At 42.5% G+C, this 25,008-nt stretch overlaps 1 protein-coding gene across 1 annotated transcript; it reads right to left on the bottom strand.

The window, feature by feature from the left end:
* Positions 1-321: 321 nt before the first annotated feature.
* On the bottom strand, positions 322-4,191 carry LOC143574678 (zinc finger CCCH domain-containing protein 40-like). The gene is made up of 4 exons (XM_077059245.1): positions 4,075-4,191; positions 3,684-3,953; positions 3,359-3,582; positions 322-1,165 (listed from the first exon to the last, which is right to left on the bottom strand). Exons 1-4 carry the CDS (start codon positions 4,177-4,179, stop codon positions 322-324), a joined length of 1,443 nt encoding a protein of 480 aa, XP_076915360.1. The 5' UTR covers positions 4,180-4,191.
* Positions 4,192-25,008: the final 20,817 nt, after the last annotated feature.

Genomic DNA, 25,008 nt, shown 5'->3' with positions numbered 1-25,008 from the left:
TCATGGACATTTTGGAGATAAAGTAAGCTTGTGGACAAATCCTTGAGTTGGGGAAGGAGAATAGACAAACTGGGAATTTTCCATATAATCAAAAGTATCTTCAATCATTCAACTACAAACTAGATATTTAAAACAAATAAATGAAACAAAGTGTCAAACTAATAAAATAAAGATACAATATAAGTAAAAATCTGGGAATACATTCAACTGTCAAGATACAAAATGCATAACAAAAATGAACAAAGCCCATTGTAGCAACAAATAATTCATACATGTAGCAAACACCGCATTACTTATAACCATAACAGAAATTTTTTGCCTTCATTGTTGTGCTGGTGGTGTCGGTGGTGTTTGCTGTTGATGCGCCTGTTGACCATGGAGGACATTTGGTCCACGTGGTGGCATTGAGGGTGGCGCTAGACGTGATGGTGGAGGGTATTGTTGATAAACTGGAGGCGGGGGACCATACCCGTACGGCGGTGTTGGATAATAATGTGGATAGTATTGTCCGACACCGCCTTGAGGTGGACGCGGTGGTGGCGGATAAGCGGCATACGGTGGCCGTTGATCACCGCCACCCGACCCACTAGCCCCACCCCCATCTTGATTATGAATCACCGCCCCCATTCGTTGAGGATCCATGGAAGGATAAAACGCCCTGCCCTGCTGAGGTGGCGGAGGTGGGATGTTAAAATAATGCATTCCTGTCGGCGGTTGTTGGTCATGACTAGCGGAAGTTCCTGGCAGCTGGAGCTGATTTTGCTGCTGGGAAATAACAGCACGGGGTAATAAACCACTGTGTGCAACTGCTTGTTGTAGGGCATCATCCGAACCTGGTTCACCATCAACTTTTGGTGCTTGTGGGCGGCCCCACATTAGTTTGAGTCGAAGGCCTTTGATGACTAATTTGTTTGAAAGTTCTTCGGCAGCTTTTTCTGCACCTTCTCGAGTGGTGTAGGTGACAAAAGCGCATGCGCGTTGGAGAACCATTTTTACTGACTCAATTTCACCATGGGAGTAAAAATTGTCTCTGAGATCTTGTTCGGAGACGCGAGCGTCAAGCCCGCCTACGTATAGGGTTCTGATGGTTTCATCTTCTGGGGGTTCTAGGGACGGCATTTCGCCTGCCTTGCTTAGTAGTTTTAGTGCAACAGGATCATTAACTCTGCAAATGATGTAATCAAAAGAGTTAGAGTGCAATTTCCGGCACGGCAAGAAAATAATAAGACTTTGGGTTGTCATTATTAACACGTTTTATAAATGGATATTGTTGACCTGTTTAACTCGTTTATGTTATACAGGTTGACCAGTTCATAGTCACAGGAAACGCTACACCACCCACGATCCGCGTAACAGGTCGTATCGTACCAGATCGCGGTACAAAATCATACCGATCGCCAATGGTACACGATCTGGATCGGAAAATAGAAGTGTACCTGTTTGATTGAAAATCGAACTTTTACCTACAAAATCGTGATCCCAATTGAAGAAAACAGCGTATCGGATAGTAGAAATCATGTACCGGAATTCCAAAAGACGATTTGAATTAAAAATAACCAGTTGAGATCTTATTTATCTCAATTATTAGCTGTCATTAACTCAATATTATCTCCAAAAATACGAGATTGTTTTTTTAATATATATGGATGGTTAAATATTTAAAGACCGAGGAACGATTAGTTTTTTGAATTTTGGTTATAAAATGCTATTGTCATCACTTATAAGTCATGACTTTTGATTATGAATTTTGGGCAATGAATTATGAATCTATGATTATGAATGTTATTGTTTCGATTATAAACTTTTTAGTTATGAATGTGATTATGAATTTTTTGTTTTGATTATGAATTTACACTTATGATTATGAATATTCAGTTTTGGTTTTGATATGGTACGGCGTACCGGACTATATGCTACACCATACCGCGTACCGAATTGGCGTTCCGAATAAACCTACCCCCCTCGTACCACATTTTAGAAATGCACGAACCGCTTACCACGTTTCGTACCGTGTACCGGAACGTACCGCGATACATGTGACTATGGACCAGTTTATTACAACCCACCAACCAGATTAACACGTGTACAATTTGGTTGCTACCCGTTTGACACGTTCGAATAAAAGGCTTAAACGGGTCGTGTTAGGATTACATGCTGGGGGTGTAAACGAATCAAGTCGAGCTTAAACGAGCTCGAGCCTAAAAATAAGCTTGTTTATAAACGTGCCCATGCTTTACTTATCGTGCTCAAGTTGGCTCGCAAGTTTGAAAGACCCTATTACTTAATTAACTTTCGTTTATTATATTGACTATACATTTACATAATAACAACTTTTATACACATAAAATTATGACACATATAACTAAACAACATATATTATGTTAGATATAAAAAATTATAATCAAGATATATGTATATAAAACAGTTAAAAATGTATATGAATTAATTATTAACTGATACATAATAAGCAAAGCCCTGCTCGAGCTTGAAAATCTATTCACGAGTAGTGCTCGAGTTTTAGAAATAAAATTATGAGCTCTCAGTAAGCTAAACGAGCCAACCTCAGACCTAGTTGAGATCAGCTCGTTGACACCCCTAATTAAATATTTTTTAGTGTCTGGGTTACAGTGGCAAAGTTAGAAATTGGTGGGGAAAAATGGAGTCAGGTCATAAAAAATGATAATAAAAAAACATGATCTGATTTAGATAATTAGATTTAGTATAATTTAAACAATATACTTGATGGAAACAAATTACTTTTGCACTTGTCCTCTCTGTGTTATGAAATATTCAGAGATGCTTAAATGCTCAAGTACATGATCATTAGTAATGTTGTTAACTTAATCTTTTTCTCAGCACAAACTATACTAGCATTCAAAAAACCATGACCACGCAGTTGACAAGGTACTTTCAATACACCTCTGATCAGTCAATATTCTAAATGAGTTAATCAAATAAGTATTAAAATTACATGCTGAGAAATAAGATTAAATAAGAAAAAGTGAACTTCCAAGTATATACTTAAGTAATGTTTTGTTTAGAAATAGAAACTCTTGGCGCCCCCCTAAGAATTATAGCAGTGTTGTAAATGGCCTTTACTGCCAAATTTGGCTGGCTTACAGAGGAGGGGGCATGTGCACCCCCCTCTCAACAAGAAGTATCCGTCAATGCTGGGTTAAGTTTAATATTTTCGGCAGAAATAAATATATGGACTGTGTCCGGGGGTGAACAATTTAACATATCAACCCTGAGACGACTAACACCACTAGAAAAAGTTATATACTTTTATGTATTATGGATATCAGTTCCTTCATAAAAGTGTGTTACTTGAGTAAATAGGAAGTGGATGGTTGCATACCCGTAATAACGATCTTTGATATTCTGTTGGGACAATTCACCAGTGACAGGCATCTCATGCCTGTAAGGACACTCAGCACCTCTAGTACATTCACCTCTAATAAAGAAACTGCAAATGTGTGCTCGGTTTCTCTTATAATACGGAGTTGTCCGTTGCAGCTTCAAAATAGTATCATTCGGTCGTTCCTTTCCAAACGATGACTCATAATCCAAACCAGCTCTTGCCTTTAACAAACCAACCAACAACAATAATGTTCCATTCAGTTGAATAGCAATTATTAATACTTCATATTTGCATTTGTGTACAGAATGTAAAGGTTACATACCCTACGATCATGTTCCTCAGCAAAATATTCCCGGTTGACATCACTCTTTGGAATGGAGTCGTTTGAGTCGATACTGAGTGCAGTATCACGAACCTGAACTGGCAAACCGTATTCAAGATCCAAAAGACAAACTTGACAAACGTTTTTCAACTTGCTGCACGTTTGGCAAATCTCACTTTTCTTGTATCTTGCATCCCGACCAGGTCTCCACCTAAAAACTGTGAACGGCCTAGTGCAGATCTTGCACTCCTTATCATAATTTGCTTTTGTCTGTGCATAAATTAGTATTTTTTAATAACTTGCATAGTCCAACTTTAAAACCGTTTTTTTAAATAAAAAAGAAGAGCAAATGAATAATAAATTAGAAAGAAAATAAGAAATTAAAGATTACCATTCGAATGTAAGGATTGTCACCTAGACATGACTCACATATGATTGGAAAATCAGATCGCTCCCAACCATCAGCCTCAACATCTCTTAATATCCTATGTGCCATATGTTCTGTAAAATACAATAAACAGCAAAAAGAAACTACAATAATCATCATCACATATTTACAGGATTAGGTTGTGAACCAAAACCCTAGCCCTAATTTATATTTAACAGCTTGTTTTTGTTGCATATAATCAATCAAGAAGATGGTAGAGGAATGGATGGATTACCTGATTTTGATTTGTTTTGTTGGTGGATCGAAGAAAACCGAAGGCGGTAACGTAAGAGAGGGCTAGGGTTCTTCTGATATGAAAAGCAAGCCTATATAAGGCCTTAAGGCTAAGGCCAATGATGTGGCACAGGCCCCTCAACAAAGGGTAGTGGTCCAATTTTTTTTATATATTATTTTTTTTTTGTTATATACATAAATATAAATTAAAATATTTTATTAAAACATAAATAAAAAGAAAAATAGAAAAGAAAATAAAAAGGAAAATAAAAAAATACATATAAATAGCGCTTTTATTTTTGTGTTGCCAATTCCTTCCAAATACGTTCTTTTTCTTCCTCCATTAGCGCTTGGTAGTATGGTGGTAGGTGGCTAAAGTCTTTGGCTAGAAAAGCCAAACTCTTGAAACGGTTTCTTTTGTGTCGAGCTTCACCAATTGAGAGGAGGCCACTTGACAATTCCTTAATTTCTTTTTTATAGTCGCCATCAACAACCGTTTTTTTTCCACAATCCCTACCCGGAGGGCGGCTACAACCTTGGTCTTTCAAATGACCTTCGGACAAGTTTAGGTCGAAGTCAATTTGATTCCCCGACCCGCTCGAAGAGACCAATGTGCCGGACGCACTAGTTTTTGTACGTTTTGCCCCATTGGTCACGTCCTCCGCACATAGTTCAATCCATTTCGAGCACTTTCTTAACACCTCCCAAAAGTAGCCCTCGTCAAACATCTTCACCACCCCGTACCTCCGCAACACCTCTTGTTTCCATTCATCACAAGTGAATCGGTAAACCGCGAGATCATCGGACCCATTCGGCCGCATTCGGTTAACATTGCGGTTATGTATGTTGGTAAACAATCCTACATATTTACGAGTATCGGTCCACCGACCCGATATCATATTATCGGTACGAGCCCTACTCCCCACTTGATCATAAAAACATTCCCGAACCTTGGCCCCAAAAAATCGAGCTTTTTGAAAGTCGGCTACAAAATAAATAACAAAAAATGTAATAAGTACACACAAAATTTAAAAGATATATTAAACAATAAAATTCACGAAATAATTTGACTGCGTTCCGATCTTGGGATATTTCAATCCAAGCTTTCGCCAACGCAAGTTTCTCTTCTTTAGACCACGGAGTAGACATCCGCTTCTCCGGTGCCGAAAGACCATCCGCTTCGCCGGTCTTCTTCCCCTTCTTTTTGTGGGATCGTTTTGCCGGCTTCTCCGGTGCCGGCTCCGGTTGTGTTTCCGGGACCGAATAATCGGGTTGTGACATCCCAATGAACTCTTGAAACGAATCGTCGTCCATGTAGTTACATCCCTCGGGAAATCGAGTGTCGTTGATGTTGCACCAACCCGACATGGTTTGTAACTTGATAGATTCTTAAATTATTAGAGAGAAATGTAGTGAGAATGGTGTGTTATTGTTATAAAATGGGGTAGTTATTTATAATGTGTTATCTGTAAAAAAAATTAAAATAGCCAACGGCTATTTTTTTGAAAACCAAAATAGCCCAGCGGCTCTTTCCTCCCCCGGTCACAGCCACGCCGGACCACCGCGCCCCCAACCACCTGAGGGGTGTAGCGGTGTTCGCGAGCCACGTAGGCGGCCGCGCCCCCCGCTCACTCCCACTACCCTCAGCCTAATAGCACCTTATTATATATATATATGTGGGTGAATTATAACAAAAAGAAATAGTTTTCTAGGGAGAGTAAGAATAAATAACGTAAGAGAAGGCTAAGGTTCTTCTGATATGAAAAGCAAGCCTAGCAAGTAATGGCTAAGGTTCTTCTGATATGAAAAGCAAGCCTAGCAAGTAATAGCACCTTATTTTATATATATATGGGTGAATTATAATAAAAAGAAATAGTTTTCTAGGAAGAGTAAGAATAAATCTAAGTCCTTGGATCTATGATCTAGTGGTTGAGATTGATAGTTTTTAAAATACCAAATAGTTTTCTAGGATCTAGGATTTACGCTAAATAGTTTTCTAACTCTAAATTTTATGTTATTCCTAGTATATATATATATATATATACACACTAGGTTTTATCCCTCGTATTACGGGGGTTGTGTTTCTTTTTCGTGTCTAATATTTATATTTTTTTGGATTTTAATTTTATTTATTGTATGAATGTTAATAATTTACTTAGGGTTTGATGATTAAAGAGTTTCACAAATAAATGAGATGTTATAACTTCGTTTGAAAGCTATGGGTTTGGTGAGACACATGACCCGCTTATTTTTTTTTACTACAAAATTGTTTTTTAATATAAATAATATATTTTTATTAAATAAATGGATATTAATTTTTTGTGTATCCTTATTTTATAGGATTTTCATATTAAATATGTGGTGAGATTAATTTTTAATATAATGAGATGTTATAACCCGTTTAAGGTTATATGGGTTTGGTGAGACCTATACCCGTGAATTCGGGTCAAATGCATGAGAAGTCTTCATTTTGAAATAAACCAATCTGATTGCTTGAAAGAATGTAAGAAGCAACCAGAGAGCTTTTAAAGGTTTCTTTTATATATATATATATATATATATATATATTTAAGATTAAGATTCTTAGTATAGTTTTTTTTTCTTTTTTGCATTCAACATGTATTGTAATTTATCTACATCATCATAGTTTGTTTTACATTATTCGTTTATAATATTTATATAATTTTTTGAATTTTAATTTTATTTATTGCAAGGAAGTAATAATATACTTAGGATTTGATGATAAAAGGGTTTCATAAATAAATTAGATGGTATACCGGTTTAAAAGTTATCTGAGTTTAGTGAGAATCATGACCCGCTTATTATTCTTTTACTATAAAATTGTCTCTTAGTTATAAATAATATCTTTTTAAAAAAATGGATATTAATTTTTTGTATATCCTATTTTAAAGGATTTTCATATCAAATATTTAATAAGATTAATTTTTAATAAAATGAGATCTTATAACCCGTTTAAAGGCTATCTGGGTTTGATGAGACTCATACCCATGAATTCAGGTCAAATGCATGATAAGACTTCATTTAAGAATAAAGCAATCTGATTGCTTGGATACTGTACGCTAATGCTTAACGTACGGTAGGTATGCGAGACGCTCAAAGACAAAAAACAAAGGCAAAAACCTAAAACACTCACAAAACCTTAAACGCTCATTAAACGCTCGTTATACGCTCAAAAATCGTCTTTGTGAAAAAAGTGAAAAATTGATCGATTAACCATCCAGAAATGTTTTTTTCGGTGAAGCAATGATTGATTGGATATGTATTAACGATTCCAAGATGTTTGGATGTGATTTCATGGATCGATTCGTGAAAAACGGAATTCGTGTACGAATTTGTACGATAAGCATTAGTGTATTGTATCTTTTCACATTTAATATATATATATATATATATATATAGAGAGAGAGAGAGAGAGAGAGAGAGAGTAAAGGGTTCATATAAAAAACAATTGTTTTGTGAGAAGTGTGGGAAAACTTTAAAATAAAGTACACCACCTAAATAGGACACTATATCATGTAAATAGGAAACTATATAACTTTTAAAAACTACCAATCTCAACCACTAGATCCTAGATTCAAGGAAGTACATCTATTCTTATGCTTCTCACAAAACTATTGTTTTTTACGTTAACCCTGCCATATATATATATATATGATTTGGTTCATTTCATAAGTGTTCTTATGATGATAAGCGCGATAAGAGATTCTAACCAATCAAAATTTTTCTATTTAATTTTGAATTATTTAATTATAGAAGTATTTGTAAAAAGTTTAATGAGTTTTCTTTGGTAATTAATACTAATTAATGTTAAGTTACAAATGACTACACATTTATTTTTATATTTTAGTTTGATTTAATCTTCAAAAAATACATAAACAAAACAACCATACTCATACTATAAAAAAATTTACATTAACCATCATAAAAACTAATAGCTGTGTAGGTGATCTATTAATTACAAGTCACCTACATATACATTTATTTTAATATGTAGGTACGTAAAAGAAAATGCAAATAAATCTTATGAAACCATGAATGTAAAAAATTTTCTCTTGATTATATTTCATTATTATTATTTTAGAGGATTTTTTTTATGTAAAAGTCAATTTATATTTTCTAAAATTTATAACTTTCTACAATATTTAATATGAATATATTTAAGAGTAATTAGGGGAATTAATGCTTTGAATAACTAGGAGATAATCAATGGTTGAGATCGATCCCCCATATATATATATATATATACACACAATATTTAATATGAATATCACTTCTCGCATGATCCATCCCCGATATATATATATATACACTATATTTAAATGTATATAGAAAGAACACAAGGTAATTTTACCAAAAACTCTTAAAATTAAGAGTTTAGTAATCTTCATGCACAATGTACAACCCATGTATACACCTTGCTAGAAAATGTGGAAATACTTAAAAAGCGGGATCCGGGAGACAAGGGATCAATTTTGGCTATATCTTATGAGTTTTGAAATTTGAAATACTACTTTTGAAACCTACCTCTCTTTGGACTTTGGAGCACATATTTGAAAAAATCGTTTTGCAGATTTGTTCAACTTCTCATTCTCACCGCCCCCGTCCATCTTCACGAGACCTACACCATGTTCTATTCCACTTCATATTTCTTCTTCGTAAGTTCTCCATCTAGATTCCCAATTCGATTCACATCGTTATTATAATCTTATATGAGTTTTTTGTTTGCAGGTATTGAGTGGCTATATTGTGGTTTTGCCATTACAATTCATATAATCATTATCATCAGTAACATACCATTACTGTTTTTTGCGATCGTTGATTCTAACCCTAATTGTTGCCTCTCTTTCCATCCTTATCGTTTCTTAAGCACAGTGAAGAAACACTAAGTGACCCCGGGCAGATTACGGATAATCTGGGGGTTAAATAGATGTTTCCCACGAGGATGAGGTCCAGCAAAGAAAGTTGTTCTTCAGGTGACCTGCAAAACAGACACCGTAAGCTCGTCACTGAGAAGGGGGGGTTCCTCCTTGTGACCACCCTCCGGCGTGAGAATCAGACTAGATTGCTCTGAATATGAGTGTATATTAAGAGATTGCTAGAGAAGATAAGATAATGGGATATCAGATGATGTCCTTACCATTCCAAGGTGTTGGAGTATTTATAGCCGAAGGTAGGTTTCCAAGAAGGTACAGCCGGCTGAATAGTATCCCTGTTCTACCAACAGTGGGTTACGCACAAGCCATGCTGGTTGGTGGATAGGCTGCGGCCGATAGTGACAAGGCCGGCTGTATACTGTTCCTTTACTGCCGGCTATGCACTGTTCCACCAACTGTAGGCTACGCACGTCCCACAGTGAGGGTTGGTGAGTAGGCAGCGGCTAATAGTGACAAACAGTACTAGAGGGTGCTCCTCCTCGTACTGTTGTCGGTGAGCTGTCACCCTGTGATTGGTTCATGGGTTGTTTTGGTCAGATCGTCTATTCTGCCCATACCTTGGCAGGTATAGTACAAAAGATCTTCCAGAAGCATACGGACTGGCTCATTTGGGCGGGAGTATTCCCGCCTTGCTCATTCCTTCAGGTGACATTACTGAAGTATCGAGTTAGTGCCTTGTGCGTGTAGCTTTGCTATCAGTGCGGGTAGCCTTCCCTGATGGCTTGTATCCGCAGCTGCGGGAACAAGCAGGGTACTTCACCATTGGGAGGCTTTCCCTGCGGGAACAGCTGACGTACTGCGCGTAAGGTCTTCTCTGAGCATGGTGGGTCCTGCGGAAGCAGTTGGTCCTTGCGCAGACGTCCCTCTTCAAGGTGAGTCTTGCGGGTCCAACTGGGCTCTGCTGGGACCTACCTCTTCAAGTCCCCCCAGTCCAATGTTCTTCTCATGAATTATTAATAAGTGAGGTGAACTTTTTTTTTTTTTTTTGGGTAAAAGGGGGGGTTACCCAGGCTAAATTAAAAAATAAAACTGGCGTAATGACAGAGTATCAAAACGGCAACAAAAATAAACACAACCACACACTAGACGAGAGGCATACCACTCGCTAGCCAAAAACACACTAAACTCAGCCCATAAAACTACAAGAAAACAAAATAAACATTAGACTTCCAAAGTAGCATTAGGCAGCTTCCAAACTTCCATCCACTTCCTTGAGCCCGAACGTAACCGACTCGAGAGAAGTTTCAATCTGACGATGCCCACAATCGCATCAATGATCTGACTGCAATCCCTCTTTTGATTTTTGAAAAGTCTTAAATTCCTTTCCTGCCAAATCAGGTAACAACACGCAGCTAAAACAAGTTTAGCAGTAACCACATCCGCCGCTTTACTAGAAGTAAAAGACTCAAATTTCACCAAGATATCCCCCCAATAATCAGAATAGGATTCAATCTTAGCAATATCACATACACCTTTCCAGACTTTGAGCGAAAACGAGCATCGAAAGAATAGATGACCATGAGAATCAGGCTGAATATCACAAAACGGACATACCTGGCTGACATCAGTTCGGGTCTCCCAATACCTTACCTTATCCTGAGTTTTTAAACGATTCTTTATGATCAGCCACAATAAAAATGCATGCTTTGGAATACAGTTAGGATGCCATACAACATTACACCAAGTGACCTTGCGATCCTTAGATCGAATAGCATGCCAAATATCCTTAACAGAAAATTGAACAAACTTTCCATTCAAATCTTTGATCCAAACTTCATCACCTTTATGATTTTGAATTGAAGGAAACTGCACTGATTGAAAAATAGAATTCCATTCAACCGGCCACCTCCAAATACCCTCCTCAACCAAATTTGAAACTTTGTCATATAACGAAAAACCCTCCCGGTGGATTGATCTAGCAGAAACCATATCAATCAGAGGACGCGGAGCACACCAGTTATCATACCAGACAGAAGTGGATTCACCATTCCCTATTCGAAACCAGAAAAATTGTCTCACCATTTGCCGAATCTGTAAGAGTTTTCTCCAAGTCCAAGACATATTACCCCGAATTTGGACAGCCCAGAAGCTTAAACCCCGCAGTTTATATGTATGAATCCATCTGACCCAAAGAGATTCCTTATTACTAAGCAATTTCCATATATGAGCAGACAAAAGCGCAACATTAAACTCGGAAAACCTTCGAATACCAAGACCACCTTCTGATTTAGGAAGGCATACAGCCTCCCAAGCTACTTTAGCTTTTCCCCGGCAACTATCCCCATTAGACCCTAAGAATCTTCTCATGAGCCTTTCAATTTCAGTAATTAATTTCGCCGGAAGTAAGAACATCATACCCCAGTAAATATGCATAGAAGAAACAACTGATTTAATTAATTGAAGCCTACCCGCAAAAGACAAACTCTTATTTTTCCAATCAGCTAACCTTCCTCGAACACGATCCACTAAAACCCGACAATCCTTGTATGATAGATTTTTAGATACCGGCGGAACACCAAGATACTTTACGGGCAAATTACCTTCAGCAAAAGGGGAGAAATTTAGAATAGCAAGTTTGACATGGTTCAGAGTATTGCAGAAAAAAGCAGTACTCTTGGGTAAACTAGGAGCCAAACCCGACACTTCCTTAAATTCCTCCAAACCTCCCATAATAACTTGAACTGACACCGGATCTGCATGAAGAAAAATGAAGAGATCATCCGCAAAACATAAGTTAACAATGTCCAAGTCTTCACAATTCGGGTGATAAATAAAACCCGCGGAATTTCGAACCCTACGCTTCAAAATAAGAGTGAGAACCTCCATAATTAGTGTAAATAAATAGGGGGATAACGGGTCCCCTTGACGTAACTCACGTTTGCCCGCGAAGAAACCATGCGGAATGCCATTCACCGAAACTGAGAAAGAGGACGAGGTCACACAAGTCATGATCCAATTGATCATTTTAGGATGAAACCCAAAACCACTTAAAATATGGTCATTCCAGTGAGGTGAACTTTTGGACTTTATCAAGGGGTTTTGAAAAGGGTTTTTAGTTTTAAGGTTTTCCGTGGGGATTCTTCCCGCGGTTTTCCTAATGTCACGCAGAAATTCCCGACTTTTCTGCTTGATCTTTGGGTATGAAGCGGGTAGGTCTGTAACCTCCTCGCAAGTCAGGAGCGTTGAGTCCCACTTGTGTGGATTCTCCATGAGGTTTTGGTAGTTTTGAACATAGTGATCAATTATGTTAAAACCACCAATTCCATCTTGGAGTTTCAAACAATATAGTTCTCGACGTTCCCGCTATGCGGGGATGTTATTCCCGTTTCCGCAAGCATTGCCCAGAAGATCCTTCTTGGTTTGAATTCCCTGCGGAGCGCTAAGTATGTGAAGGGTTTTGCCTTGACACTGTACCCGCACTCGTCTTACGATTACTTTACTTCCAAGGTATTCCTGGCGTCAATTCCCTGCGGGTGCTAAGTATGTGAAGGGTTTTGCCTTAACACTGTACTCGCACCTGTCTTATAGTTACTTGGTTGCCAAGGTAAGGGGTATTTTCCCGCTTACTTTTGAATCTTTTTGAAATTTTGAAATTCGAAGAGTTGGTGAAAGGATAAGAACAGTCCAAACTGTTGAAACGTCGTCCGACGGTTTCTTCTGACAGTGTCAGGACGTGCAGGAAGTTATGGCGACGTGACAGTATATGGTCATTCCAGGCGCTTTTTCAGGCGCGTGGGCGCGAAATTAATGGCACGCGTCCTTTCAACAGCTGTTGCCAGCTTGCTCATTGCCACGTGTCATAGTTTCATTGCACCTGCGATTTCTCTCTCTTCCGCATTAAATTCATCGCATTAATTGCGATGAGTATATAAAGGGGGAGAGGGTCCTTTGCAATCCACACTTTCACTTCTCTTCATCTTCTAAACGATTTCCGGCGAATACTCACTATTCCGTCGAGCATTCTTCTAAAATCGTTTTTCTGTACATCCAAACATGTCTTCTTTTGCCGAGGAGTCTGACGTGTTCGTCGAGAATCCTTCGTCCACTTCTGATAAGGACGATAAGAGTACAGCTGGCGAGTGCCAGTGTGCTCTTCCGGCCGACCTGTATCGGTACGTCGTCCGGAAGTTCATGCTCGAGTCGTTCGAGCCTGAGTTTCCGGAGCCACACCAGACGGTGTACGATGCCCCCCAGGGCAAGATAGGGGTGTACGCTGCATTCTTCGTTTATGGGAATCTCAGGTTCCCATTGACGAAGTTTGTATACCGTGTCTTGGAGAGGCACGTCGTGCATCTGACGGAGGTACACCCGATGGCGATCGCCAAGATCCGCCACTTTGAGTGGGTGTGCCTCATTCTGGGCGTGGAGCCCCATGCTGACCGGTTGATGACCTTCTATTCTTGGAGGTGCATCCAGGGGTGGTACACCTTGGTCAATCGGATCAAGGGGTTGAAGATCTGCGCTACCGAGCGCAGTCTTCGGTCGTGGAAGCGTGAGTTTTTTTATATCTCCGCTCGCGTCATCCCCCTTGCGATGACCTTTAAGAATGGGAGAGCACTCCCCGCCCTTCACGCCCTCAACTACCAGGAGGAGGAGTGGTTCGCCAAGATCTCCCGGGTCCAGACTCCGGTATACCGCTTTGCGGAGTCTGGGATGGTGATGCTTGGGATGAGCCGGGTGTGGAAGGAGGCGTCACAGGTTCCCATCGTCCTCGAATACGGTTTGAACTATGTTCCTTACGGTATGCTCTTTCTTCTTTGTTTATATAGGTTTGTCTTCTAACTGTTTGTTTCTTTTATTTCAGAGGGGAACGACTTGCAGTCGCTCCTGCATCCGCGGGAGGCTGATAGTCCCGCTCGGATGGGTACTCGAGCTCTAGATGAGAACGAGTTGCCCATCCTTGAACAGACGGCGGATCGGTTCGTGGAGGTCTACCCGCCAGGCCACGAGATCCTGAGCGCCAGGCGGCCAGGTAAGGAGTTATTCAACCCTCGACCCCTCAATGCTGAAACCTCTGCTGGAATTCCTCTAATCTTGTGTTCTGATGAGGAATCCGCAGATGGTCCTCCGTTGGTGCGGAAAAAGAAGGCTGCCGGCAGGAAGGGGAAGGCGAAGGTGGCCTCCACTGCCGATCCGATGCCTCGGTCTGATTCAGAGACCGAGAGCGAGGAGGTGGCGGGGAACCCTGGTGGTGATAAGACCACTGCTCCGGAGGCTGCGACGACTGTCACCTCCGGAGAGCCCAGGATGACGACGGTGAGCGGCGTAAAGAGGCCGGCTCCATCGGGTTCGTCCCCGCCTGTTCGCACTTTTAGGCTCAAGAAAACCCGTAAGTACAAACTTCCTTTACTTTCAACTTCATAGCTTTCCATCATTAATACTTATCTTCTTTGTGCAGGCGTGGATGCTACCGCATTCCAGGGTGGAGCGGGGAGGAGCACCTCCGGACCCATGACGGTAGGCTTGGTCAGCCTACCTGAGGCGATGACCCAGGCGGCTGCGCCTGCTTCAGTTGGTTCAGTTGCTCACCCAGTTGAGCCAACTGTTCCAACTGTGATGACATCACCGCCGGCTGTCAGTGCCATATTTACTGAATCTTTCACTGAGCCGGCGGTGACTGTTTCTGCGGACTCCTCCGCAGCGGCGACCACGGTTGTGAGTTCACCTACGGTGAGTTCACCTCCGTTGGTTTCTACTACCGCGGCGGCCTTCACCATGCCTCCTCCGTCATCGGCAACGACGGCCGATCCTTCAGGTATGCTTGGGGCTTCTCGCCAACCTCTGCCTCCTTCCCATCTGCCTGACCTCTTGGACGGATTTCCCTTGGGTTCAGGTGATGGGTTTGGCGGCTATCGGCTTGTTGTCGACCCTACAGGTGCGTAGGGTTCTTTTGGCCTTTTTTTTTTTTATATATATCATCTTTTCCTAACTGCTTTTTGTTTTTTGCAGTGTCGGATTCCAATGAAGTGTATGTTCCACGATGGAACATCCGCCGAGGAACAACCCTTCGCACGCCTGTGGAGTGCGTGGAGTGGGCTCGTCACGCAGCTCCCAGTGGTGCGTTGGGGGAAGCCATGGCTAGCTACCAGGAGGGTAGGCTAACCAATGAGCTTCGGGTTCTCCTAGCCCGGATGCAGCCGCGCGTCGAGCTGCTTTGTCTTGAAAACGACAAGTTAAAAGCAGCTCGTATCCAAGAAGTAGCTCAGGCGCGGGCTGTCCGGGAGGAGAATAGGAGGCTCTCCGCCGTTGCTGCGGAGAAGGAGAAGGCCTTCAAGGCCCTTGAAGTTGAAGTTCAGGCCCGTCTCGAGGCCCGTTCCAAGGCTGCCCAAGCTGTTAACGAACAGCTTCGGCTGGCTAAGGAAACTGCTCGGAACGCAACTGAAAGGGCCACCAAGGCTGAAGCTGTTGCTGAGCCTCTACGCCTCGAGAATGAGGAACTTAAAGCCAAACTAGAGGCGCTCCAACAGGCTCATGATGCCTTGGCGATGGAAGACGCCAAGAAGCTCCAAGAGATCTTGGACCAGAGGGGGGTGCTTGACCACACTGAGCGGAAGCTAAAGGGCGTTGAAGAGGCTGCGGCTAAAGAAGTGTTGCTTGCCAACCTCAACAAAAGTGAAGCCGAACGCGCCCGTAACCAAGCTCAAGCTGCCCTCCAGGAAGCTCTGGTTACCAAGGAATGGCTTCTTCGAGAAGCGTTGTCTCAGGTATGCGTAATTTCATATCTTTACACTTTTCTTTGCACATAGAAAAGGTTTTGACACTTGTATTTTTTCTTGTAGGTTGTGCATCGAGTCTTCACGGACACATCATACGACGATGCCATGAGCGCAGCCCTCAACGCTTCTCATGAGGATGGGGAAAAGGCCGGCTTCCTGCTTGGTCTAGGGTTCGTTGAGAAAGGCATCCCGCCTTCCAACTTCCCTTTGTATGATGTGGATACTGAAGCTGTTTATGACCAAGTAGTGAACCAGTATGCCGCCTTCCCGCATCCGGTGGTGGAGAAGGTGAACGAAGTTGCTGCTGCTGATGATGGGCTAGCTATCCTTAAAGCTTTCCTTGAACCGCCACGCTCTACTGATGGTGCGGGTCCAAGTGGAAGTGGTCCTGAAGCTTGATCCTGAAGATCCCTTCCCACCATTAGAGTAGATTTTTATTTTTGTATAGCTTCTTTTTGTATGCGGGTATGCACCCAGCAATCTTTGTAATATTTGAATTTTGATGGAATAAAGATTATGTGCTAATTCCTTGCCTTGTTTATTTTACGCATGTTTTGATTTAACTTAGCAATTTCTTTAGTACTTAGATAAGTTAACTTTTTAACGTGGCAGATTATAAGTTTATGCTTCCTCTTTCATGATTGTGCGGGTATGACCGTCACTTACACTTAGGATGGCTTAACTTTACTTATATCTGACCTGCGTGGAAGTTTTCCTCATCTTTTCCTTTGAAATTTTCTAAGTGTTTAGAATAAGTTAACCTTTGAACGTGGTAGATAATAGGTTGAAGTTTTGCTTCCTCATTCGTGATTGTGCGGGTAAGACCGTCACTTGCACTTAGTAGGATGGCTAAACTTTGCCTACATCTGACCTGCGTGGAGGTTTTCCTCATTCTTCTGTTAGAAATTTTCTAAGCATTTTGAATAAGTTAACCGTTCGGCGCGCGGTTGTCAATAGGTTAGTTCAGTTTCCTCTATCATGATTTGTGCGGTTAGGACCGGCACTTTCATTTAGTGGGATGACCAAAGTTTACCTATGACTGACCTGCGTGAAGGTTTTCCTTTTGAAATTTTTACCGTTTTGTGTTTATGCGGGTTTTGCCGCCTTCCACACGTAACGACTTACTTCTTCCCATATTTATGTGTTGAATACCGGCACATCAGTGTGGGAAGTTCATAAGTATAAAGGTAAGGCTATCAACACATTGTGAAAGGAGAATCATTTCCATTAGAAGTGGCTCTAGGCCTTTTCTTTACAAGTTTGGAATTGATCTACATATAACATTTGCGTAATTGAGCTCCATTCCATGTTCTTGGGATGGGAGTGCCATCGAGCCTTTCGAGCCGGTATGCGCCCTTTCCCAGAACTTCTTTGATAATGTATGGCCAGTTTTCCTGGGCGTTGTTGGTTCGAAGCCTCGTTGTTACGCAGTATGTAGTCTCTTACATTGAAGTTGCAGAGTTTTACCCGCGTGTTGTAGTACTTTTGCATTTGTCGCTTGTAGTTCTCTTCACGCACTGCGGCTAAGTCTCTGCGTTCCTCGGTTAGCATAAGGTCTAACCGTCTTTCCGCATCATTGTCTTCTGGCTGAATCAAGACCCTTAGTGAGGGTAAACCAATTTCGACCGGGACCATGGCTTCAGTGCCATAAGTGAGACTGAACGGGGTTTCTCCCGTACTGGCCTTTTTCAGCGTTCTGTTTGCCCAAAGGACGTGCGGAAGCTCGTCCACCTAGCCGGATCTGTGTTCCAAGAGTCTTTTCTTTATGCCTTCGACGATGCTCTTATTTGCTCTTTCTACCTCACCATTACCCTGCGGGTGCGCCACTGAGGTAAAAGTGTGGGTGATTTGAAGTTCTTCCAGCCACTTTTGTAGCTTCTTGTCAGCAAAGTTGGTGCCGTTATCGCTCACCAAATTCTGTGGAAGTCCAAAACGACAAATAATAAATTCCCAAATAAATTTTTTGATATGTTTCGCGGTTGTTTGGGCTAAGGGTTTTGCTTCTATCCACTTGGTGAAGTAGTCGATGGCTACCACTAGGAACTGAACATTTCCTACTGCTGTAGGAAATGGGCCTGTCACATCGATGGCCCACTTCTGAAATGGCCATGAAGAGGTGACTGGAACAAGTTCATTCTTCGGGCGATGCGTGTTGGGTGCGTAGAGCTGACAAGACCTGCACTTTCTGATGTATGCCAGCGCATCCGTATGCATCCCCGGCCAAAAGTATCCCGCGTTGTTTAGCTTAGCTACAACAGCGCGTGGACCTGCGTGTACTCCGCAGATGCCTTCGTGTACTTCCCTTAGGAGGTAGTCAGCATCTTGGTTGTCCACACATCTTAAGAGTGGGCCAAGAAAGTTACGTTTGTAAAGGATGTCATCGATGAGTTGATAATTCAGTGCTTTACAGCGTAGTTTTCTTGCCTGTGTTTTTGACTCTGGTAGTGTACCTGCCGCAAGGTAATTTATTATTGGTGTCATCCACGTTTCTGTGCCGGTTTGGATGACACAAATTTCCTTGTGCGGGACTGAAGGTGCCTCGAGGAGTTCAATGCGGATGTCCTTTCCCAAGTGGGTGAAGGCTAATGATGCAAGCTTGCTTAACGCATCCCCAGATTTGTTTTCACTACGCTTGACGTGTATGACTTTGCAATCGTTAAAATCGCGCATAAGGGTTTTTGCTTGTGCGAGGTACAGGGCCATTGTGTCGTTCACGGCCGTGTACGTCCCGTTGATTTGGTTGGCTACTAACATGGAATCCACGTGGGCTTCCAAGTGTTTCACTCCCATCTTACGCGCAATTCTCAGCCCGGCCAAGAATGCTTCATATTCGGCTTCGTTATTCGTACTTGGAAAATCCAGTCGAATAGCGTAAGTGTATTCTTGGCCTGCTGGGTTGGTTAGTTTCAGCCCTGCGCCTGAACCCTCGTTACTGGCTGCTCCATCAGTGTAGAGTCGCCAGACATCATTGATGTCTTGTGCTGGAGAGGGTTGAGCCTCTTCCTGGCACTCTTTTTCCCGCGATGCAGGCACTTCCGCAATAAAGTCGGCCAAAACCTGGCCTTTTATGGCTGGTCTTGGCTTATACTTTATCGCGTATTCCCCCAACTCAATTGCCCATTTGGCTAGGCGTCCCGATAACTCTGGTTTGCGTAGAACGTTTGCAAGTTTGAAGTTTGAGAGAATGGTGATTGGGTGACCATGGAAATATCGTCTTAACCTGCGTGAAGCGTGTATAAGTGCTAAGACTTATTTTTCGAGGGTAGAGTACCGGGTTTCTACGTCTGTTAGGATACGGCTGACATAATAGATTGGCATCTGGATGCCTTTCCGTTCAACTAGCAGGACCGCCCCGGTTGCTCTATCTGTTGCGGAAAGGTATAGGATTAACTCCTCCCCCGCTTTTGGTGCTGTGAGCGTTGGGAGTTCGATCAAGCGTGACCGAATCTCCTGAAAAGCTGCTTCCGCTTCTGGTGTCCAGCGGAAGTGCGTTTTCTTTAAACAGTTTCTCAACGTTGACACGAAAGGAAACGACTTATCCGCGTGGTTTGCCAAAAACCGATTAAGTGCGACTAGTCGTCCATTCAGTGTCTGAGCCTGTTTGATGGTAGTAGGTGATTCCATTTTGATAATGGCTTCGACCTTTTCAGGGTTCGCTCTGAAGCCATCTTTAGTGACGATGACCCCCAAGAACTTCCCTTCTTTCATTCCAAAGGCACACTTGCTCGGGTTGAGCTTCATGTTTATCTTCCTGAGCGTGTTGAAAGTTTCTTCGATGTCTTTCAACATCGCTTCTGCGTCAGGGCTTTTGATGACCAAGTCATCCATGTAGACTTCCAAGTTCCTCCCAATTTGGGCATGAAACTGGTTGTCCATCAGGCGTTGGTATGTGGACCCGGCATTCTTAAGTCCAAATGGCATCATTTGATAACAAAATGTGCCATCGGGCGTCCGAAAAGCGGTTTTGTCCTGATCATCAACGGCCATGTGGATTTGATGGTACCCCTTATACGCATCCAGGAAGCATGTAAGGCGAAACGGTGCTAACGAATCCACCTTAAGATCAATTTCGGGTAACGGATAACAATCTTTGGGGCATGCTTTGTTTAAGTCCTTGAAATCTATGCACATGCGCCATTGTTTGTTATTCTTCGGTACCATAACGGGATTTGCAACCCATGTTTGATATCTGCTAACGCGTACGATGCCTGCGTCAAGGAGTTCCTTGACTTGGGTTCTACACGCGTTAGTTTGTTCTGGCCCCATTACTCTGCGCTTTTGTACGACTGGCGTAACAGCCGGATCGCACTTGAGCTTATGCTCTGCCTTACTTCGGGGTACACCAGTCATGTCAGCTGGTGTCCACGCGAAGATGTCAGCGTTTTTCTGTAGTAAGCGTTTGAGTAAGGTGCGTGTGGATCAACAACTGTTGGGCCAATGGTAACGGCCTGGTCAGGGTATTTGCCATTGAAGGCCCATCTTTCCGGTTCGGTGATGGTTGGTTTAGTCATCTTTGGTTTGGGTTTAGATGAGACAGATGCGATGCATACCTGGGGAATGCCGGTGATCATCGCTACACCCTCAGCTGTTGGCCATCCCATCATGCCGTGGACTGAAGATACCACAGCGTTGCCATCCCGTCTCTTCCGAAGAGAATGTCGTATGTGTGGTGTGGCTTCCTCATCACGACAAAATCCACATCTTCTGTGCGTGAGTGATTCCCGTCCGTAAGAGTGACGGGGAAAGATAGGATACCCAGGGGGGTGTTTGTGCTGCCGTCGAACCCTTCCATCGAGGCGTAGACCGTTTCCAGGCGTTCCTTGTCTTCGTCATCTAGCTTGTCGAAGAACTGCCTGTACATCACCGTTGACGAGGCGCCGTTGTCAGCAAGAGTGCGAGAAGTGATGTAGTGCCCCAGCTGGCTTTTGATGACGATAGGGCCTTCTTTGCTGGGTCCTCCTGGCACTCGCGGGAAGCGCACCTCAGCTTCCTTCCACGCGCATGGTTCTGTCGCTCGCCTTTTTCTTCCTCTGATGTTGCCATGAACCATGTTGATGCTGATGTCAACGGGCTTTCGTCCGTTGCCTCTGTACCGGTTATCATTCCTTCCTCCCTTCTTGATTGATGCCACAAGGTGTGCAAGTCTTCCATCCTTGACGAATGTTTCAACAATATCCTTCAAGGATGTACACTCCTCCGTACTATGACCTTTTGTCCCGTGGAAGTCACAGGATTTGCTTTGATCCGCATTAGGTCGCTGCCGGGATCATTGGAGCTTTTGGCCATGGTAGTTTTTCGGTGGCAACTATCTCCGTGACGCTTTTGGTGAGTGGCGTCCACCGGTGTTTTCGGCTTGAAGGGTGTGTGTTATCCCTTCCGCCAACAAGAGGGCGAGAGCTGGATGAGGTGTCAAAGTTTACCCTTGACTGCCAAATACCTAGCTTCCTCTTTTTGTTCTGCCGGGCGATCCGAACATTGTTTTCTCTAGTCCTTTGCGTGTAGAGGTGTGTACTCTCGGCAAAGTGCTTGGCCGCCGTCATGATGGCATCCCATGTGGATGGCATGCCGTCCTTACCCGTCAATGTGCGGATAAGCTCTGGGTATTCGGCGCCCTGGATGAAAGCGGCGCGAACAAGATCTTCACTTATGTTGCCCAGACTCAGCCTTTTGGAGTTGAAGCGAGTGATGAAGTCTAGTAAAGATTCATCCTCCTCTCTAACGCAGTTGAGGATCGTCCACTGTTCTTCAGTATATTTCCTCTGTTGGCTGAAGTGTTGGCTGAACTTGTTCTGAAAGTCCGCCCAATCATAGATGTGGTGGACCGGTAAACGATCGAACCATGCCCTGGCCGCTCCAACCAGAGTCATCTGGAACATATAACACCACGTGGGTTCCGTCCAGTTACTGACGGTTGCCCCCGCAATGAATCTGTTCAAGTGGTCGTCTGGGTCGGATAGACCATCATAAGTGCCGATGTTGGACATTTGTTTGGCACTTCTCGGGGCGATTGCTTCCGCAATGTCCCTTGCAAACTTGGACTTTCCTGCATTTGCAGCAGTTGGTCTAAAGGTTTTGGAGAAGTCACGTGGGTTTCTCCCCGCGTTCGTTGGTTTAAAGGTTTCTCCAAAATTCCTTGTCGGTTGGAAGTCCGTTTCCTTACGCTTCCCTTTTGCCTTATGGCGAGGGTTTGCGTCGGTATCGGATTCTTCCCGCTCATCGTCCGAGTACTCGCACTCACTGTTCATGTTGAGATGTTGGCGAGTACTGCCGAATTCGTCAGCCTGTTGAAGTGAACGCAAGCGTTCATCCAACTCAGCTTGGAACTCTTTCTGACGTGCTTCGGCCCACGCCTTAACTTGATCGAGTGTTTGGCGAGGGACCCTCGTCCGTTTCTCCAACTGGGCATCAGTGAACCCCAGTGAAATATTGTTTACTGCACTTGTCCCGGCTTGGGTAACCGGGGTAGTGTTCGTAAAATTTGTATAACCGCCGGTGTTCCCCCCAGTTGCTGGGGTTGTGGTTACCGGGGTTTCTTGGTCACTTACTGGCTTTGGGACCAGAGTAACGTTAACCATTTCTTCAGAAATTTTGAAAAAACTAAGAATTAGTTCTAGCTTTTATGCACGGATGGCGCCAATGAAGAAACACTAAGTGACCCCGGGCAGATTACGGATAATCTGGGGGTTAAATAGATGTTTCCCACGAGGATGAGGTCCAGCAAAGAAAGTTGTTCTTCAGGTGACCTGCAAAACAGACACCGTAAGCTCGTCACTGAGAAGGGGGGGGGGGTTCCTCCTTGTGACCACCCTCCGGCGTGAGAATCAGACTAGATTGCTCTGAATATGAGTGTATATTAAGAGATTGCTAGAGAAGATAAGATAATGAGATATCAGATGATGTCCTTACCATTCCAAGGTGTTGGAGTATTTATAGCCGAATGTAGGTTTCCAAGAAGGTACAGCCGGCTGAATAGTATCCCTGTTCTATCAACAGTGGGTTACGCACAAGCCATGCTGGTTGGTGGATAGGCTGCGGCCGATAGTGACAAGGCCGGCTGTATACTGTTCCTTTACTGCCGGCTATGCACTGTTCCACCAACTGTAGGCTACGCACGTCCCACAGTGAGGGTTGGTGAGTAGGCAGCGGCTAATAGTGACAAACAGTACTAGAGGGTGCTCCTCCTCGTACTGTTGTCGGTGAGCTGTCACCCTGTGATTGGTTCATGGGTTGTTTTGGTCAGATCGTCTATTCTGCCCATACCTTGGCAGGTATAGTACAAAAGATCTTCCAGAAGCATACGGACTGGCTCATTTGGGCGGGAGTATTCCCGCCTTGCTCATTCCTTCAGGTGACATTACCGAAGTATCAAGTTAGTGCCTTGTGCGTGTAGCTTTGCTATCAGTGCGGGTAGCCTTCCCTGATGGCTTGTATCCGCAGCTGCGGGAACAAGCAGGGTACTTCACCATTGGGAGGCTTTCCCTGCGGGAACAGCTGGCGTACTGCGCGTAAGGTCTTCTCTGAGCATGGTGGGTCCTGCGGAAGCAGTTGGTCCTTGCGCAGACGTCCCTCTTCAAGGTGACTCTTGCGGGTCCAACTGGGCTCTGCTGGGACCTACCTCTTCACACAGTCATCCCAAATCTAAGGTACACTCTAAAGTTACTCTCTTCCTATCCATATTTTACTTAAATAATAACTATCGATTTCAAATAGGATCATGATTCAGAAAAGAATTGGTGGTTCATTCTGCTTGCTTGTATAAACATCTTATTTGAAATTGATTATTGTGAATTGATGCTCTATTAGGGTTAATTAAGCATCATTGGGATCGATGATGAATTATATACTCGGGTTATCATTGTGAATCCGGATTCTGTACAACATCCGGCAATACGATTCCGTTGAATTACAGGTTTTGGTGTTACCAACCTTAAAGGTAAAGATTAATTATGCTTAAGCTTTTAAGATACTTTTTTTCTTTCATTTGTGCTCAATCATTTGTATATTTTAAGGGTTGTCTCAATATATCTTCAACCATTAAAAAGGATTCAAAGGTACTTAATCTACATCTACAAAGCTTGCTTATTGGGATAAACGTGCATGGTTTTACATTTTTGTTAGAATGTGCTTCTTTTTATGGGTATAATATTGTTTTATTTTGAACATGGTTATACTTTTAAGTTAGTTTTTCAGTTATTGTGATCGACTCATTAAGAGCTCACCTCGAGCTGAGCTTAAATAAGCATGGGACTAAAAATAAAAATGTTTAATAAACGAGCTCGAACTCGAGTTCCTTTATCAAACTCGAGTTGGCTTACAAGCCCTATTATTTGAACAAACTCGAGTTCCTTTATGCAAATATTTTTTTTTGTCTCTGGTCTTGAACAGTTATAATTTTAGTTTTCTGATGCAAAATTACTGCTTATTCATCTTGGTTTTGAACAGCTTTATTTCGATTATTTGAGTTAATTACAAGTGCAGTCTTGTAGATTGTTTGTCTGACTACGTAGCCATTGTTTTGGGTTGCAAATTATCACTGTTGGGCAGTAAATATTTGCCCGATCAACAATTCTTGTTTTTCCATTTAATTTGAAACGAACATGAGCATGTGCTTTTTCGTGTTCGCTTGGTCCGTTTACATGCCTCCACATGTTACATTAAATCAATTGGATTTGTGTGGTGGTCATTAATAAGGAATTAATATATAAGTGAAACACATAAAGTTTATAAATTTCATAAAAACTAACTCTTTGGTGGGAGAAATATTATTTACTATTTGGAGCTACTGTAATAATTCTTATTCATAGGAGTTTACTTTAGCTGAAAAAGAGGTATTAGCTTGAATACTTTAAAGTTCAGAGGTGAATATTTTTAGTTGCTTTAAGATTCTCATTAGTTGTTTGAACTTTGTATATACAGTGGAAATAAGCGTCAAAATTGCCAAAACCAGAGTAGGGGTCACTTGCATTACTACAATTATGGCATCTGAAGAAGAA

Source organism: Bidens hawaiensis, unplaced genomic scaffold (genome assembly GCF_021521415.1).
Source record: "Bidens hawaiensis isolate Kalapana, Puna unplaced genomic scaffold, B.hawaiensis_p1.1 tig00027078_1, whole genome shotgun sequence".
NCBI classification, from domain to species: domain Eukaryota; kingdom Viridiplantae; phylum Streptophyta; class Magnoliopsida; order Asterales; family Asteraceae; genus Bidens; species Bidens hawaiensis.
Note: the sequence above shows the minus strand (reverse complement) of the source record. Positions and strands in the feature narration are given on the sequence as shown.

Excerpts from the sequence above, each read along its gene's own strand:
- LOC143574678 (XM_077059245.1), bottom strand. The coding sequence starts at position 4,179 with ATGGCACATAGGATATTAAGAGATGTTGAGGCTGATGGTTGGGAGCGA. Across the intron at positions 3,954-4,074 it reads ACAATCCTTACATTCGAATG|ACAAAAGCAAATTATGATAA; the intron begins GTAATCTTTAAT and ends ATTTATGCACAG. Across the intron at positions 1,166-3,358 it reads ATCAAAGATCGTTATTACGG|AGTTAATGATCCTGTTGCAC; the intron begins GTATGCAACCAT and ends CATCATTTGCAG.